The sequence below is a fragment of the Myotis nattereri genome (genome assembly GCF_964212035.1).
Source record: "Myotis nattereri genome assembly, chromosome: 18".
NCBI lineage: Eukaryota > Metazoa > Chordata > Mammalia > Chiroptera > Vespertilionidae > Myotis > Myotis nattereri.
Window position 1 is genome coordinate 37,981,137 of NC_138093.1, and position 17,933 is coordinate 37,999,069.

The 17,933-nt window shown below is 48.6% G+C and overlaps 2 protein-coding genes and 1 pseudogene across 4 annotated transcripts; 2 read left to right on the forward strand and 1 right to left on the reverse strand.

Annotated features, from left to right (window-relative positions):
- The first annotated feature begins 1,886 nt into the window (after positions 1-1,886).
- Positions 1,887-6,081, forward strand: RBM8A (RNA binding motif protein 8A). 2 transcript variants are annotated; one of them, XM_081112138.1, is made up of 6 exons: positions 1,887-2,068; positions 2,329-2,388; positions 2,468-2,542; positions 2,893-3,029; positions 3,279-3,415; positions 3,550-6,081. In XM_081112138.1, the coding sequence occupies exons 1-6, from the start codon at positions 2,002-2,004 to the stop codon at positions 3,593-3,595; spliced, it is 522 nt and encodes a 173-aa protein (XP_080968264.1). In that variant the 5' UTR covers positions 1,887-2,001; the 3' UTR covers positions 3,596-6,081. The 2 variants fall into 2 exon arrangements, with proteins under 2 accessions (XP_080968264.1, XP_080968263.1); XM_081112137.1 differs by having other exon boundaries at positions 1,948-2,068; positions 2,465-2,542.
- On the reverse strand, positions 3,884-9,335 carry LOC308534664 (gonadotropin-releasing hormone II receptor-like; annotated as a pseudogene). Its single transcript has 4 exons — positions 8,875-9,335; positions 5,119-5,311; positions 4,173-4,313; positions 3,884-3,957 (listed from the first exon to the last, which is right to left on the reverse strand). The product of its transcript is annotated as a gonadotropin-releasing hormone II receptor-like (transcript).
- Positions 9,336-9,619: 284 nt separating this feature from the next.
- On the forward strand, positions 9,620-17,108 carry PEX11B (peroxisomal biogenesis factor 11 beta). The gene is made up of 5 exons (XM_081112136.1): positions 9,620-9,904; positions 10,649-10,764; positions 11,133-11,334; positions 15,697-16,137; positions 16,729-17,108. The coding sequence occupies exons 1-4, from the start codon at positions 9,849-9,851 to the stop codon at positions 16,100-16,102; spliced, it is 780 nt and encodes a 259-aa protein (XP_080968262.1). The 5' UTR covers positions 9,620-9,848; the 3' UTR covers positions 16,103-16,137; positions 16,729-17,108.
- Positions 17,109-17,933: the final 825 nt, after the last annotated feature.

The window sequence follows — 17,933 nt, forward strand, 5'->3', positions numbered from 1 at the left end:
CTATAATTGAAATATTGTTGCTTTCGGGCTCAGAGCCAGGCCGCGGCAGGTGGCTAACCTTGGCTTCCTCAATCACTGGAGCAAGCAAGCCTCCTGCTCGCTTCAGCTGCGTGGCTGCCGGCTGCCATCTTTGTTGGCAGTTCATTTGCATATCACCCTGATTAGCCAATGGGAAGCGTAGCAGAGGTATGGTTAATTAGCCTTTTTGTCTTTTATTAGATAGGATTTCCATATGTTGACATCACCACCTGAATATGACACAAGTTCTTTGAACTTATATATTCAAAATAAACACATTTTCCATACATGGTCCTCTCTGAGGCCCCAGATCAAGACAACACTCCAACCAACCGAGCTACCCAGCCAGGCTCTGCCTTCACTCCTGTCACCCTCCACGCTGCTGTCGTGTTTCTTTCTAGAATCCTTAATGACTGTGATTCTCTTCCTGGGACATGTGAGAAGCAGTTCTGTCTTTGTTTGCTTTGGCCTATGAGGCATCTGGAAGCCACTGAAGAATCCCATGGAGAGAGGTGAAGTCAAACAGATCTCTTGTATCTTCCCTAAAAACTGGCATTGTGAGGTGGAAATGGCCGAGTTCAAACAGATGTCCTCCCTTACATGGACTTGCCTACCCCTATTCCACTTTGTGATAGCAATTACCACTTCTATCTGGAATTATAAAGTGATTGTTGATGATATAATTATTTTTCCTTGTATTGCCAGCATTACCTCTAGTATTAGACACAGATAAGCATTAAAAATTGACTAAAAAATTAATAAGAAAAAAATTAATAAGTGAATCTTCAGTCCACTATTGTTTAAGGCCTACATCGAGATTCCAGGATTTGGGGACAATATGGGTTTTGTCTCACTTCGAGGTTTTTTTGTTTGTTTTAGTTAAAGGCATTTTTAAAAAGATACTGATTTGAGACAGAGAAACAACCGACTTGTTGTTCCACTTATTTCTGCATTCATTGGTTAATTCTTGTATGTGCCCAGGCCCGGATGAACCCGCAACCTTGGCATATGGGGTTAATCAACTGAGCTACCAGTCCAGATCTCAACTCCTAGCTTTTTGTTGTTGTTGTTGTTTTTAAATTGATTTGAGAGAGAGAGGTGGGGAGAGGGAGAGAGAGATAGAAACATTTATGATGAGAGAGAATCATTGATCGGCTGCCTCCTACTGGGGATGGCGCTGCAACTAGGCAGGTGCCAGCCCCTGAATCCAACCCTGACCTCATGGTTCATGGGTTGCCGCTCAACCACCGAGCGGCACCAGCTGGGCGCAACTCCTAGGTTGTTAAAAGCGAAAAACCCGCCACATCCCCCAAGAAGCTAAAGCCCCTATTTTGTTTAAAGCCGTGATCTTTTATTAATTCCCCGAGGTGGTGGGGAACGTTGGGGATTAGCCTTAAAAAGAAAAAAGGTTGGTATCTGTCTCACCAAAAGAGCTGCACAACCAGGTCTGTTAGTTTCTTGAAGAGAGAAATTCGTGCGCAGTGCGAGCCAGCGTTGCAGACCGAACTTTTTTCTTTTCAATGTTCACATCACAGATCCGGCTGCTCCTCGGAACAGGTTAAGGCCTGGAAGTTTTGAAAGAAAAAAACTTTCAACTTCCATTTTCTAGTATGAGTGAGAGAAGGCAACCCTCCACTACAGAAATCATGCTGGGCTCCCCGGCCAGCAGCATTTCTCCTCCGTGGCCGCGGATAAAAGGAAGCCATTGATTCGCGGCCGGCGCGTCCCCGCCCAGCGGCGGCATTCATGACTACGGAGCACTTCCGGCTTCCGACCTGCTCAAGATGGCGACTTCCGGCTCTTCCCGGACTAGGCCCGCCCCCACGTGCGTATTTACACCGCGTCTAGGGCGGGACTTAGAGAAAGCATTTGATTGGTCAGCTGGACTGGTGACCTTTCGCCTCCGCGACAGCTTCCCGGGGGCGCTTAAAGCCTGAGCGCTTAGCTCCCGAGCGGCACGGGCGCGGGTTACAGGGAGGCAAGATGGCGGACGTGCTGGATCTTCACGAGGCCGGCGGCGAGGATTTCGCCATGGATGAGGATGGGGACGGTGAGGACAGTGGAGGCGGCTGCGGGAAGCGGGGAAGGTGCGAAGGAAGGACGTAATAGGGCAACCGTCCCCCTTCCTCCCGGCGGGGAGGCGGGAGCGGGGCAACGGGCTGCCGGGCCTGCAGACCCCGCCCCCGGTGGCGGCGTGGGGCGGGGCTAGACGGGACTGGAGGTGGTGGGGTCCGCGCTCAGAATGTCTGGGGAAAGAGGCTGTTCTACATGTTACCTTTGGCACTTATTCTTTCACTTGTGGGGTTCCAGAGAGCATCCACAAACTGAAAGAAAAGGCGAAGAAGCGGAAGGGCCGCGGCTTTGGCTCCGGTGAGTGTGAAGAAAATGGGGTCCTGGGGGATAGTGGGAAAGGGGCCCTTCCGGTGATCTCGGGTGTGTTCCCTAGAAGAGGGCTCTCGAGCGCGGATGCGGGAGGATTACGACAGCGTGGAGCAGGATGGCGACGAGCCGGGCCCGCAGCGCTGTGAGTAGCGGACCTGTGGGCGGCGTGTCTGCAGGGAGCTGGGGGACGTGGAGGCAAACCCGCGGGAAAGGGCCGAGGTCCTCTTACAGCGGTTCTCAACCTGTGGGTCGCGACCCCTTCGGCGGTCGAACGACCCTTTCACAGGGGTCGCCTAAGACCATCCTGCATATCAGATATTTACATGACGATTCATCACAGTAGCAGCATTACAGTTACGAAGTAGCAACGAGAATAATTTTATGGTTGGGTCACAACATGAGGAACTGTATTTAAAGGGCCAGAAGGTTGAGAACCACTGTAAGCCTTTCTCCCTGTGCTCACCGCCCTCCCTTTCCCTTCCCCTCCCGCAGCTGTTGAAGGCTGGATTCTCTTTGTCACTGGGGTCCACGAGGAAGCCACGGAGGAAGACATCCATGACAAATTCGCAGAGTATGGGGAAATTAAAAACATCCACCTCAACCTGGACAGGCGCACGGGGTACCTGAAGGTACCGAGTTACACTCCTTGCCTCCCCCCATCACCCTGAGCAGGGGCAGATCTCCCCCGTCGCGCTGGTCGGCCAGGAGCAAAGTTGAAACCAAATGACATTGGAAATGGAGTTTGTTAGACGCAGCGGAGACAGGAGCCGAGGAACCTGTGGGGTATACAGCAGGGATGTGTGATGCACGTTGTTTAAAGTTGATAGGACAGGGCTTGGTGGGACAGGGTTTTGATCGCCGTCTTCCGCTTGCCCTAGGGGTATACTCTGGTTGAGTATGAAACATACAAGGAGGCCCAGGCTGCGATGGAGGGACTCAACGGCCAGGATCTGATGGGACAGCCGATCAGCGTGGACTGGTGTTTTGTTCGGGGTCCACCCAAGGGCAAGAGGAGGTAAGGTGGAGGGGCAGACACTGCCTTGGTGAAGGGAATATGAGCGAAATAGAGAAAGGACATTGCAGGTCCCTCTGACGGACCTCCCCCCCCCCCCCCCATCACCCCCAACAACACCCTTTCCCTTTTCCTAGGGGTGGCCGGCGGCGCAGCAGGAGTCCAGACCGGAGGCGACGCTGACAGGTCCTCTGCTGGCCAGGTGTTCCCTGCAGAGATTCCGTGTGACCACACAGCCTTGGAGAAGTGGGGCCCGGGTGGAACTTGCTGTTTATATTTAATCCTTTATCCTCTTAGTGTTTTGGAACTTGGGGGGGTGGGGGGGTTGAGTTATAAATAAATGTCCCATTTTTGTTTTCTACATTTAAAATGATTTTCTTGCTCTAACCTTGCAAGCTCTGCGGTGCTCTTTACCGTAGGCAGTGTGGGACACTGAAGGCACTTCTCCCAGTAGCTGAATTCAGTGAGTTTCTACAGGAGACATAGTCCCAGTCCCAAAGAGTCAAAGTAGAAACACTGCTCAAGGTATTTCATTGTCTTGGGAGCTAAGAGCAGGGGTAGAAGTGAGATGTTTTCAGGATATTAATGACTAATTATTCTGTTCCTGTATACTCTGTCCTGAGCAAATGGGTGTTACAGGAATGTTTTCTTTGTTTCTCCTGCCTGTACTGCCACATTTGTTTGTGCCTCCAGCTGCTGAAGGGCTTAAATCTCCTATGGGGCATTCTCCCACATTCTCTGTCCCTAAAGGAGTCTATACAAAGTTCTTGGTGCCCACTTTGGCAGCCAAGGGTGAAGGCCCCTTGGAGATGACCCAGAGGAGCACTGATGAGGCCGAACAGAAGAGGAGGAGGCTGGGAGGAACTCCAGTTAGCATCGTGGGAGAGAACCAGCGAGTAGTGTGTCCGGCAGAGGACAGAGGTCAGCAGAGTCAGCAGGGCTGGTCGCAGGTGCACAGACACGGGGTGATTGTCTAAGGAGCGGCGGAGGGCCAACTCGCTGGTAGGTTTGGGATTTAGAAAACACACTGCCATTCAGAACCACTCAGCTCCGACCTGAGTATAGGGTGAGTTGATGGGTGGGCAGTGAGGTGGCGCTCTCCCCTACAAGGAAGAGAATGCGCCAACCCTCCTCTTCTTCAAACCTTGGGACTGTGTGCTCCTTTCCCCCATGGATTATGACAGACATGTTGGAGAAAAGTTTGGGTGGGGTTTTTTTTATTATTATTTCCTATTTTTATTGATTTCAGAGAGAAAGGGAGAGGGAGAGCGAGGAAAACATTGATTGGCTGCCTCCTACACACCCCCTACTGGGGATAGAGGCTGCCACCCAGGCTTGTGCCCTGACCGGGAATTAAGCTGTGACCTGGTTCATAGGTCGACACACAACCACTGAGCCACACTGGTGGGCAAGGTTTGCTTGAGGTGCTGTGCTGTGTGAAGCTACTAAGTCTGCTTTAAGACATCATGGTGTCCCAAGTGTAAAGGAGAATAGTGATCACGTTTCTCCTTAATCCTTGTCCACCTAACTCAAGTCCATCTAGAGGTTGGTTAGAATTGGAGGCATTCAAGAAAATTATATGCAGCATCAGGTACTAGAAATACAATTAGAATCTCACTTTTGGCTTGATAAGTAGCTATCAGGTAAATGAGACCAGAGGCATTTGTTTGAGGGAATGGATGAGAGCCTGGGGATTGAAGTCTCACCTTCCTTGTCAGGGAACTAGACACACTGAAGACAGTGCGGCGATAGCAGGTGGTCATGGCAGTCAGTGGCACAGAATGGGCAGCAGAAGAAGAGGTTATAGGAACTCCCTTGCCTTTTAGCCTTGAAGCTGCCTTTGGTAACACAGAGTGAAGGGCCTGGGCCAGCTTGGCGGATGGTATGGAATAGCAACAGCTGGAGTGGGGTTGAGGACCATTAGAACTGGTCCCCTTCCACCTCCCCCAGCCTGCCCACCATTGTCACACTTGAATCTATGCCGAACACTACAGTGCTGAGTTGATGGTTCATCCATGGTGCCAATATTTAAAAGGTTAGAAATGTATCTTGAAAATCCCTGTGTCCCCTTAGGCCAGTGATGGCGAACCTATGACACGCGTGTCAGAGGTGACACGTGAAATCATTTTTTTGGTTGATTTTTCTTATTTTTTTATTTTTTATTTTTATTAGTTAAGGTATTACAAATATGTCCTCATCCCCCCCCCCCATTAGATTTTTCTTTGTTAAATGGCATTTAAATATATAAAGTAAATATCAACAAATTTCTATATGTGACCCGGCACCAGAGTTAAGTTAGGGTTTTTCAAAATGCTGACCCACTGAGCTCAAAAGGTTCGCCATCACTGCCTTAGGCTATGGAGCTAACCATTAAGTTTGTTAAATCCTGGGACTTAAAGAATCCTGTCTCAATTTTTTTTTTAATTACTATGCTAAATATTGCACTTTATAAAAGGACCTCTCTACCACCTCACCAATGTTTTTAGCTGAAATGATTTTCCTGATGTGTCTGATTAATTCTGTGGGAAAAAAGCTTGTGTAAAACGGGTGTTGCTAAAATTTCAGGCCATTGTGCAACCACTCTGAAGTGACCTTTAGTAATAGACTTTTGTACAGAAACTATAATAGTGAAACAATGTTAAATAATAAAATTTAACATTTTCCAAATGCTCTTGGCTGCCCTTCCCCCTTTTTGGTAAACTGCTGAGTTTTTGGTTTGAATCAGTAAAGAGTATTTTTCAGGTTTGAGCTTCAAGTAAGTTAGTACCTTGGTTCAGGTAAGGTAGATTTGAGTCACACTATTCATTTGGTAAAAGGCAAGCTTTGTAGGTATCAGATTCCTAAATATGAGGCATTTGGAAAAGTGATTTCAGCAGGTGGAGGGGCTTTTAGGAAAGGTAGATGGTATCAGCCGTAGACACAATGGCATGAACTGCTTGGACAGTGACTAACGCTGAGCTAGTCGAACATTGGTCTCTCCTCTTGCCCCATCTTGAGTCCATATAATTCTGGGGGTTTGGAGTTCTGGGGTGTTTTTCTTTGCATTATGCCTAGAAATACTTGACACTGTGAGAAGTGGCTGAAAAAAAGGTCAGGTTCCTGGACTTCCATTTGATCCATAGCCTTACTTCTGCCTCCTCTCCCTACTTTATATGCAGTTTACCTATAACCTTTTAACCATTGATACTTGGAAACTTTAGGTTACAGACTAATTTCTAAATACCCGCATAGTCCATCGCACTACCACCACATTTTTTTTAAGTGGTGTTTTTCCCCCCTGGCTGGGTAGCTCAGTTGGTTAGAGCGTCATCCCAATATGCACACCAGGATTGCGGGTTCAGTCACCAGTCAGGGCACCTGCAGGAGTCAACCAATGAATGCATAAATAAGTGGAACAACAAAATTGATGTTTCCTCTCTTCTCAAATCAATAATAAAAAATTTGTTTTAAACATTTTTAACACTGGTATTTTAAATACAACATACAGAATATGTTGTGGAGAGTTACACAAGAGCAGACTATTTTGGAACCAAAAATATCTCACTTTTTGCACATGCATCATGTTACCACCAGTTTGCCATTGAAGCAAATGGAGATTGCAACTATTAATCAGGTCAGGCTGTAAGAAATTATGAAATTCATCTTGTGGCCCATGGGTTTCAAATGATTTAGCCAAAGTCATATAGCTAGCAGTGGTAGAGCCCCTAGACTCGGGAAGAAAAGCAAAACGAAACAAGCAAACAGTGCAACAGAAACAGGCTTCTCACCCCCAAGTCCACACCTAAAATTTACTTCATATGAACAAACCCAACTGTAATTCCTTTTACACGGAGGCAACAAGTTCTTTTTAAATCTTGGGTTTAAGAAGGTCCTACTGCCCTGACCGGTTTGGCTCAGTGGATGGAGCATCAGCCTGCGGTCTCAAGGGTCCCAGGTTCGATTCCGGTCAAGGGCATGTGCCTTGGTTGTGGGCTCATACCCAGTAGGGAGTGTGCAGGAGGCAACTGATTGATGTTTCTAACTCTAATATCCCTCTCCCTTCCTCTCTGTAAAAAAATCAATAAAAAAAAATACATTTAAAAAAATAATAAAATGTATTAAGAAAAAAAGGTCCTACTTGCAACATACTATTGGAAGATTTTATATATGTATACATATATGCATATATATGTGTATATTTATAAACTATAGTCAGACTTTTGGCAGTGAAAATTTTTTTTTTTGGTAGTTATATTTTTAATATTTGAGGCTTTAAGGATGAAATCTTTGACTCTAATGCATTGAATCTGGAACCTTCAGTCTGCAGGTTGACGCTCTGTCCACTGAGCCAAACTGGCTAGCAGTGGTTCTCAACCTTCCTAATGCCGCGGCCCTTTACTACAGCTCCTCATGTGGTGACCCCAATCATAAAATTATGTTCGTTGCTACTTCATAACTGTAATTTTGCTACTGTTATGAATTGTAATGTAAATATCTGATATGCAGGGTGTATTTTCATTGTTCACGACCCACAGGTTGAGAACCGCTGGTAGGGCTTTATGCTTACCTTTAGCATAACATTTGACTGTACACTGTGTTGTATTAATTTGTCTCCTGCGCTAGTCTATAAATTTCTTGAAGGCAGGACTTCATTGCTCTATCCTTGCTAGAGCAGCGGTCACCAACCTTTCGGACCTCATGGACCACCAGTTGGCAACAGCTGCTCCAAAGGTTTCCTTAAACCAGCAGTCGCCAACCTTTCAGACCTCATGGGCCACCAGTTGGCCACCGCTGTGCTAGAGCATTTAGATGGACCTGAAGATGATGTATGTTATTTTTTTAATTGATGGATGTACCACAAAGTGGTTTTTTTAAATATTTATTGTTGAAAGTATTGCATATGCCCCCCCCCCCCCATCTACCCCTGCCCCAGGCCCTCACCACTCCACTGTCTGTGTCCAGGGGTTGTGCACATTTGCATACAAGGTCTTTGGTTGATTACCTCCCACCCTCTCCCACCTTTCCTCTGAGATTCCGCACTCTGTTCCATGCTTCCATGTCTCTGGATCCACTCCGTTCATCAGTCTATTTTGTTGATTAGATTCCACATATGAGAAAACATGGCACCACAAAGGTTTAGCCAAAACCCCGGCTTCTCTCTTTTCTTAACAGACCCTCCCATATACGTTTCCTCCTGCCCTAGAGTTTCTGCAGCGATCTCCTGAAGCAAGGTGGGAACGGGAGATACAAATGGGGAAACTAAGTGTAGTTAAAGCTTAAGGAAGACGCGCGGACAAAAGGGTACTGCTTTTAAGAACAGAGATGCCAATTAGCATGCAGTGATCTTAGCGTGCGAATATCAGACACTGCCGCCTGAGGATTGATGGCTGACCACCACCAACCACATGACTTGACGCTGAAGGCTCACCTTACGTACCCAAATTCCTGTCCAGTCTAGCCCTGAGTCCAGACAAGTGAGTCACCGGGGGCAAGGCGAGCAGAAGACAAGTCCATAGGCTGCCCCCAGAAGTGTCCTTACAGCTGAGGGGGTGGCGGTCCAACCCAATGGCCACAGGCAAGAAAGCTGTAGCCTACATGGCCATTAACTTCGGGAATGGGTGTCCGTATGCGATGTCCCTGGCCAGCCATTGAGCAGTGATAGGCCAGGTGGCATCTGGAGCATAACCACAAAAGCGACCAGTAAATCTAGAGCTGCTAAGTGGGCAAATGGGCCCGTACCTGACGGGCGGAGCTGACCGGGTGGCGGCCGTGTCCCCGCAGCACCGCCAGGTTCCCTCCAGCGGAAGAAACAAACAGCACAATGGCCACTCGCACTCGGACCTTGGCTGCCGCCGAGGTGGGCAACTCTGAGCCTTCATCTCACTCCTAATCCGGCCCAGGTCTCCCCTCCGCCGACCCCAAGGGGTGCCTTGCCTGCAGACATGGTGACTTGGAAGGGAAGGGGGGGTGAGGTGTGGGTTTGAAGGGTTAACCGGCTGCTGCTGTGCTCTGGCGGCACCGGTCTGGATCCTGTAGGGCCCTGGGATCCGGCGCTGGCTCCTACTTCCGTAGATTTACTTAGTCCCGGAGCCCTGGATCGACCGGAGCGTGTGCCCGTCGGGGCTGTTCTGACCCTAACTCAGCGGCCGCAGCTGGAGCGCCGCCGCGCCTCTCGCCCCGCCCCCTCCCCTCAGGCCCCGCCCCTCAGGCCCCGCCCCCTTCCCGAATAGTTAAAGCGGAATGTGCGGCTGAGGGCGAGCGGGGAAACCGACCTTCTGAAGAGGCGGCTTTGGAACTGAGTCGCGCGCACCGAGACCCAGAGGCGAGCACTTCTCGGAAAGGCCGCCTCCGGGGCGGGCTCCACCGCCTTCTGTCCTGACGACGTTTGTCCCTCGCGAGGCCCCGTTGAGCGGCCGGGAGGCGGGGCGGGGCGCGCGGGGCCGGGAGCGGCGCCGCCATGGACGCCTGGGTCCGCTTCAGCGCCCAGAGCCAGGCCCGGGATCGGCTGTGCAGGTGCGGGCGGGGGGCGGGGCGGGACCCGCAGACCCTCGTGCGGCGAAGTCAGTTCAGCTACGGGGGTCAGGAAGGGCCAACTCGGGCTTCGGGGGCCGCGCGGGCGCGAGGCTGCGGGAGCCGGCCGGGCGCGGATTCGTTTCTGCCCCCGGGAAAGATGGTGAAACTGAGGCACGAGAGGGCCAGCGGGGTTCGCTCAGGGCTGCCGCGTCCACGGGAGACCCGCACGGCCCTCGCTGGGCGGCGGTGCCGCGGGAGCGCTGGCCCCGGAGAGCGGTGGCGAGCGGCCGGACTCTGCCCCGAGCCGAGGACCGGTTCCAAGTCTCCCTGTCCCCTTCCCGCTGTCGCCGGGAACTCCGCCCCCGTCCTGCCTTCCGGTCTCGGCTCCGCTGCAGGCCTGGGAGCTTAGTTCACCTCCGAGGAAGAGGGTCTGCCCAGCGGGGTCCCCCAGCCCACCCCAACCTCCACGCACTGCCCGCTGTGCTGCCGGCCCCGCGCCTCTGCCCCCGGCGCTCAGCCCGGTGGAGTCTGCATTTCTCCGCGCTGAGTGTGCTCCCGCCCGTCTGGCTCCTCGGTACCCCGTGCTTGCCCCGCTCCGGGCCTGAAGGAGAAGCAGTGGGTGGTGGACGGAGGAGCAGGAAAGGGAGTGGCCGCAGTGGGAACGGGAAGCCCATCCTGGCCTTAGGGGGCGCTTTCGCGGGGAGGTGCGGGAGGTCCCCGCCTCTGCTTGCCTGTCTCCCCCAGGGCCGCCCAGTACGCCTGCTCCCTTCTGGGCCACGCACTGCAGAAGCGCGGGGCCAGCCCTGAGCTGCAGAAACAGATTCGACAGCTGGAGGGCCACCTGAGCCTGGGGAGAAAGCGTAAGTAGCTCTAGGCCCTGTGACCCCAACACTCCCTCCACCCCAGCTCTGCTCTCTCCGTCCCTCCTTCCTGTTCCCACCTCCTGCCAGTTCTTCCCCCTCGTTTGGCTTTGCATTCACCCCCTACATGCCTCCCATTGAGGTAAGACAACAGAGGCTGAGGGCAAGTTTGAGAAAACGAAGCCGGGACACACATTAACTAAAATTTGAAGTAAAAAAAGAATGAACTGTTTCTGCTCTTTTAAAAAATTATTTGTTTTTGTTTCTATCACTTGCTCAACTTTCACCCTCTTGCTTTTTCTCTTTCTGTTTTTGCTCTCCGCCTCTCTACTTCCAAACCTCTGCTTTTTCCTGCGGATCCCCACAAGTCCTCCGCCTGGGCAACTCGGCAGATGCCCTCGAGTCAGCCAAACGCGCTGTGCACCTGTCAGATGTTGTCCTGCGATTCTGCATCACGGTTAGTCACCTCAATCGAGCCTTGTACTTCGCCTGTGACAATGTCCTGTGGGCTGGGAAGTCTGGACTCGCTCCCCGTGTGGACCAGGAGAAGTGGGCCCAGCGTTCATTCAGGTTTGACGTGCTTTTATTCTACAAGACCTTTTGTATTCTTCATATCACATAACTTGCCTTTCATGAGAGAAAGATCTCTCAGGGTCTTCCCAGAATGTGCACATCTTAATCACTCACCGGCTTCTAATCTTCACTTACATCTTAAACTGTCAGAGGATAAGGAATGGAGGAGGTGGAAGACAAATGCTCTTCCGTAATGAATGACTAAGATTGGGAAAAATGTGATGTTACTTTAATTCTGCTTCTATCTATACCAGCCGTGGGCAAACTACGGCCCGCGGGCCGGATCCGGCCCTTTGAAATGAATAAAACTAAAAAAAAAAAAAAGACCGTACCCTTTTATGTAATGATATTTACTTTGAATTTATATTAGTTCACACAAACACTCCATCCATGCTTTTGTTCCGGCCCTCCGGTCCAGTTTAAGAACCCATTGTGGCCCTCGAGTCAAAAAGTTTGCACACCCCTGAATACCATAGGTCAGCGATTTTCAACCTTGTTCATCTCATGGCACACATAAACTAATTACTAAAATTCTATGGCACACCAAAAAAATACATTTTTTGCCCACCTGACAAAAAAGTAGGTTTAATAATTTTGATTCATTCACACCGGATTGCTATTGTGTTGGCTACTGTCATTTTTTTTACTTGACAAACTAAGGGAAAAGAGGTCAGCGCCCCTAGCTAAATAGTCAGGTATTGCATGTTTTAAAAATTCTAGTGGCACACCAATTGAAAACCGCTGCCATAGGTTACTCTCCTCACTACTTGCTCATGCAGTCATTCTATAAATATTTAGTAAGTGCTTACTGTGGTCCAGGGAATAACGCAGAGAGTGAAACAGATATGATTCCTGCTCTGATGAAGCTTCTGGTCTAGTGGGATAATCATATGTTAAAACTAGAGGCCCGGTGCACGAATTCGTGCACAAATGGAGTCCGGAGGCCTGCCCCGATTGGGCCGGGCCGGCCGAGGGGAGGGGCTGTGGGCAGTTGGCAGACCAGCCCTGTCCCCTGATTGAACTCCCGGTCAAGGGGACAATTTTCATATTACCCTTTTATTATATAGGATAAATAAACACCAAACCGCCCTAACCGGTTTGGCTCAGTGGATAGAGCGTCGGACTGCGGACTGAAGGGTCCTGGGTTCGATTCCGGTCAAGGGCATGTACCTCGGTTGTGGGCACATCCCCAGTAGGGGGTGTGCAGGAGGCAGCTGATCGATGTTTCTCTCTCATTGATGTTTCTAACTCTCTATCCCTCTCCCTTCCTCTCTGTAAAAAATCAATAAAATATATAAAAAAATAAAAAACACCAAACCAAGTGTATGAGGAAAAGTACAGGGTATTGTGAAATAAATAACACTAAGAATGAAAGATCAGGAAAGAGCCCTAGCTGCTTTGGCTCAATGGATAGATTATCGGCCTGAGGACTGAAGGGTCCCAGGTTTGATTCCGGTCGAGGGCACATTGCCAGGGTTGTGGGGTCAATCCCCAGTGAGGGGTGTGCAGGAGGCAGCTGATCAATGATTCTTTCTCATCATTGCTGTTTCTATCTCTCTCCCTTTCCCTCCCTCTCTGAAATCAATAAAAATAAATAAATAAGAAAGAAATATCAGGAAAGAACTCTTTGAGAAAAATAATACTTTAGGTAAGACCTGAAGTTTGAGTAGAAGTTAGACAAAGCAAGCAGTAGCAGAGAACACCTTTTCAAACAGAAAATAGCATTTTCTAAGGCTTTGAACCAAGAAAGACTTTGGGGAATTAGAAAAATAGAAAGAAGGCCAGCGGAATGGATGGTATTTAGTAAAAGGCATACTTTCAAACTGGAGGGGCAGATTGGTCAGATCACTCATGAAAGACAATAATAAGATTTTTTTGGTTTAGTTTTTAGAAAATTTTTATCCTAGCCCAGGCTGGTGTGGCACAGTTAGTTGGAGTGTCATCCTGTCCCGTACACCAGAAGATGGTGGGTTCGATTCCTGGTCAGGGCACATACCTAGGTTGTGGGTTTGATCCCTGGTCAGGGTGCGTGGCAGAGTCAATTGATCAATGTCTCTGTCTCTACCCTCCCTTCCTGTCTCTAAAATCAATTAAAAATTAAAAAATAAAAATCCTAAGTACAGTGGGTTCTAACTAGGGATATGACATGATTTAAATTGTGTTTAAAGAAGATTTCTCTGCTGCAGTGTGGAGAATGGATTGCAGTAGGGTAAAAGAGGAGAGGCCGTGCCGAAACCGGTTTGGCTTGGTGGATAGAGTGTCGGCCTGTGGACTGAAAGGTCCCAGGTTCAATTCCGGTCAAGGGCATGTACCTGGGTTGCGGGCACATCCCCAGTGGGAGATGTACAGGAGGCAGCTGATCGATGTTTCTCATCTATGTTTCTAACTATCTCTCTCCCTTCCTCTCTAAAAAATCAATAAAATATATTTAAAAAAAAAAAAGGCCAAGAGATCTGACTTGAACTAAAGAGCTGACAAGTAATGAAGGTGCAGAGAAACATGATTTCAGAATAAAATGATCTGTATACTTATTATCTATATTTGTTTCTTATTATGCTATGATTCTCTGTTCTTTTAGATTATATTAGTTAGCATCTTTCTATCTCCATTTCTGTGTTATTTTTCCACATGGCATGCAATGTATGAGGGCTCTGGACAGAGGCATGATTGAAGTAATATGGAAAAGCACCTACCTAGAAGAGTTTATATGCCATATTTATTCATCATTCAACAAATATTTATCAAGCTCTTACTATAAGCAGACACTGGTCTAAGTATAGGGACCCAGTGGTAAAGACCGACAAGGCCCTGCTCCTGTGGCGCTCACAGTGTAATGGGAGGAGACACACATAAAGAAAATACAGACAGTGCTAAGTACTGTGCTGGAAATTGAAAGAGGGTCACGTGCTAGAAAGGAAATGGCTTGCTACTTTAGCATGGGGGTCAGAGCAGGGCTCTCTGGAAAGGGGACATTTAAGCTCATACCCAAAGAGCCAGCTGTGTGAAGATTTTGGAGGCAGAATATTTCAGGTAGAAGGACCCAGTCGTGTAAAGGTCCCAAAGCAGGAACAAGCTTGACGGGATCAAAAGAAACAAATGTGAGTGGAGCACTGATTGACAGAAAGAGTGGTGTAGTGTGGAGTTAGAGAGGCAGGTCAGATGTCGAGGCCTGTAAGCCTGTCTAAGTTACCTAGATTTTATTCTAAGTGTGACAGGAAGGAAACCATGAAAAGTTTTAAGAAGAGGAGTTTATGTTGGGGGCGAGGGGCAAGAGTGACCATGGAGAGACAGGTCAGAAGACGAAAGCAGTAGTGCAAGCAAGAGATGACAGTGGCTTGGACTGTGGAGATGGAGTGTAACAGAGGTGCTTACACTGAGGCTGTGTTTTGGAGATAGGACAATCATACGGAGTACAGACCACTGCTGTGAGAATGGATTCAAAATAAAAAATACACTGTTCTTAAGGAATTTATAATGTAACACATTTGGCAAGCTGCTTACCACCTCTGGGCCTCTTTTTTTTGTTTCGTTAATCTTCACTGGAAGATACTTTTTCCTTTTAGAGAGAGTGGAAGGGAGGGGCGATGGGTAGAAACGACAGAGAGAGAAACATCAGTGGGAGAGAGCCACATCAATCGGTTGCCTCCCACACACACCACAACAGGGGCAGGGAACCTGCAACCCAGGTATGTGCCCTTGGCCAGAATCGAACCTGAGACCCTGCAGTTCACAAGCTGATGCTTTAACCACGCTGGCCAGCACACCTCTTTTTTTTGTTTTGTTAAATAAAAGGATTAGATTTAAGTTATTTATAATTTAACTCTGAAGCAACTGAAGCTTATTCTTTTTAAACAAATTTCTGCCGGGCTGGTGTGGCTCAGTGGTTGACCATTGATCTATGAAACAGGAGGTCACGGTTTGATTCCTGGTTAGGGGACATGCAGGAGGCAGCCAATCAGTGATTCTCTCTCATCATTGATGTTTCTATTCTTCTCTCCCTCTCCCTTCCTCTCTATGAAATAAAAAACATATTTATAAAAAAAAGTTTGTATTACTGTAGTTCAAGTTGAATGTGTGTGTGTTAATGTGTTGCCAAGTGGAAAAGTGAAAGTTGAGGTTGATCTTGGAAGATTTGATGATGCTCATGAACTTTAGCCCAGGTTCTTAAGGTAATTGTGAACATATTCGTTAGAGAACGGTGGGAGGACATTTCTAATAGTGGGCACTAGTACACATCCACTTCTGGGTTCTGACGTTAATCCTTTGCATTTTGGCGGGACAAAAATGTTTGAGTGTTCTGTTGGCTATGCTAAGTGGGTACACGTGCCCTTACTGACCCTTCCGTCCTGTGTATCTCAGGTACTATCTGTTTTCTCTCATCATGAATTTGAGTCGGGATGCTTATGAGATTCGCCTACTGATGGAACAAGAGTCTTCAGTTTATAGCCGGCGACAGAAGGGTTCTGGAGGAGGAGCCCCAGGAGGAATTGAGACTGGGGGACCTGGGGATCCAGGGACTCCAGGAGGAGGCCTACCCCAAATAGCTCTGAAGCTTCAGCTCCGAGTCCTGCTCCTGGCTCGGGTCCTTCGGGGTAATCCCCCGCTTCTGCTGGATGTAGTCAGAAATGCCTGTGACCTCTTCATTCCGCTGGACAAATTAGGCCTCTGGCGCTGTGGCCCGGGAATTGTGGGGCTTTGTGGCCTCGTGTCCTCCATCCTGTCTATCCTCACCCTAATCTGCCCTTGGCTACGACTCAAGCCCTGATGTTCTGGTGCAGGATAAGGAGGGGACCTGACTTGGTAAGATGGAATCTTAGATTGTCCCCAGTGTCCCAGCCGCATCCTAACCCTACTCCTTGGTTAAAGTTAAAATCCAGAGATTTAGGGGTAAACCAGGGGTGGGGAACGTCTGGCCCGTGGGCCATATAAGGCCCGCAAAATCATTTGGTCTGGCCTTGCCAAGGCATTAGGGGTGAGTTAATTAAATGTTTGACCAAATATATCAGGCTAATTTTTAAATTGATAATTTTATATGGCCCATGAAAGATGTTATAAATATCCAATGGCCCATGGCAGAAAAATGGTTCCCCATCCCCGGGGTAGAGGGAGGAGCTTTGGGGAAGATGAGGTGAGGAAAGGTGACTTGTGTAGTCAGTAGGATGATTCCAGTGTTGAGATCTGCTGGAGCTTTTGTTCTTTTCCTCCTCCACTGCATTGTCTATGTCTCTCTTGACTCTTGATTTTGTCTCTCTTAAATCTTAGATTCTGTCTCTGGTTTTTTTCCCCCTTCACAGTCCCCTGTCCTAGGAATTTAATCAGCAGCAAAATGAGTTTTTGGTAGGGGAGAAGGTATGTTCTGTAAGATTCTAATTGCCTTCTTTTTCCTCACAGAGGTGGCTTGTGGCAGATTTTACCCCCTTCAGACTCCAGACTATAATTTTAAAGATTTATGTCCCAGTGGACTCTTCCCTCATGCCCCAGAAGTGGTTCGCTGCTTCCTCTTCCTTCCTCATGGCTACCTCACCAACCTCGCTCATGACTTGGCCCTTACCCTTCCCTCTACTCACAACTGCAGATTTCGGCTTACACTTCGACTTCAGGGCTTTGTTCGCAGCCTGTTCTTACCCCTTCTCTGCCAACCCAGAATGATGCTGTGTCTAACATCTTGTTGTAAATATTGTACAATGATTCTGTGTAAATAGTTAGGGCCCCGCCCACAATGGAGAGCACGCCTTCTAGGCCAGCCAATTAAAGATCATTTTGCTCATTGATGTTTGGTCTGGTCCTGTGTGTTCTTGTCATCGGAAGCCCCTATTTCTGTCACTGTGGTTTGGATTTTTCATGGGATTAGCCACTGCATCATCACCCACAGACTTCTGTTGAGACCTCAACTCTGCAGGGCATCGTACTAGGTGGTAGAGATACAAAAAGCTTAACTCCTCGGTCCCAGCGTCAGATGTTTGTAGCCTACTTGAGAAGATGGGAATCTAATGTTAAAGTGATTATACAAGTTCCACAAAGCACATCCACCCCAGTTCAGTTTATGGTCCCTCCAGAAGCTATAGTGCCACAGGCAGCAGAAGCGAGTCCAAACAGAACCAAGTTGTTTGGCTTCGTCTGTGGGCCGGTTGTACCTTCACATGTTGGGACTCCCCTGGGTGGTTAGGTCAATAAAACCACTGTTATCAGTTCTTTATTTTTTAGATCTCAGGTTGAGGTGAATACGGTTAGGAAGTAAAAAGTGTCTGTCTCCCACTCTGTTTATTCCGACCCCAAAGAAAGCATTATTGTCTGGAAACAACAAAGGACAGGAAAAAGGAGAAGGAAACAGCGGAGAGTCCAGAGTTGTGTTCCCTTTGGATTCTGAGATGACGCCTCCAGGGGGCAGCACCAAGGCAGAGAACTAGACTAAGATCACTCAGTCCTGTCCTCTGTCTGGGGCTCCCCACAGGTCCCCACCATCACTCCTCCCATTCCTCCCAACTTTATTTTTAGCTGGCAGTGGGAGGGGGCAGGATGGGAGGGAAACTAACGAAAACAGAAGAGGAAAGGGACAGAGGCACAGAGGACTTCTCACGCGGCCAGAGCAGCCAGGC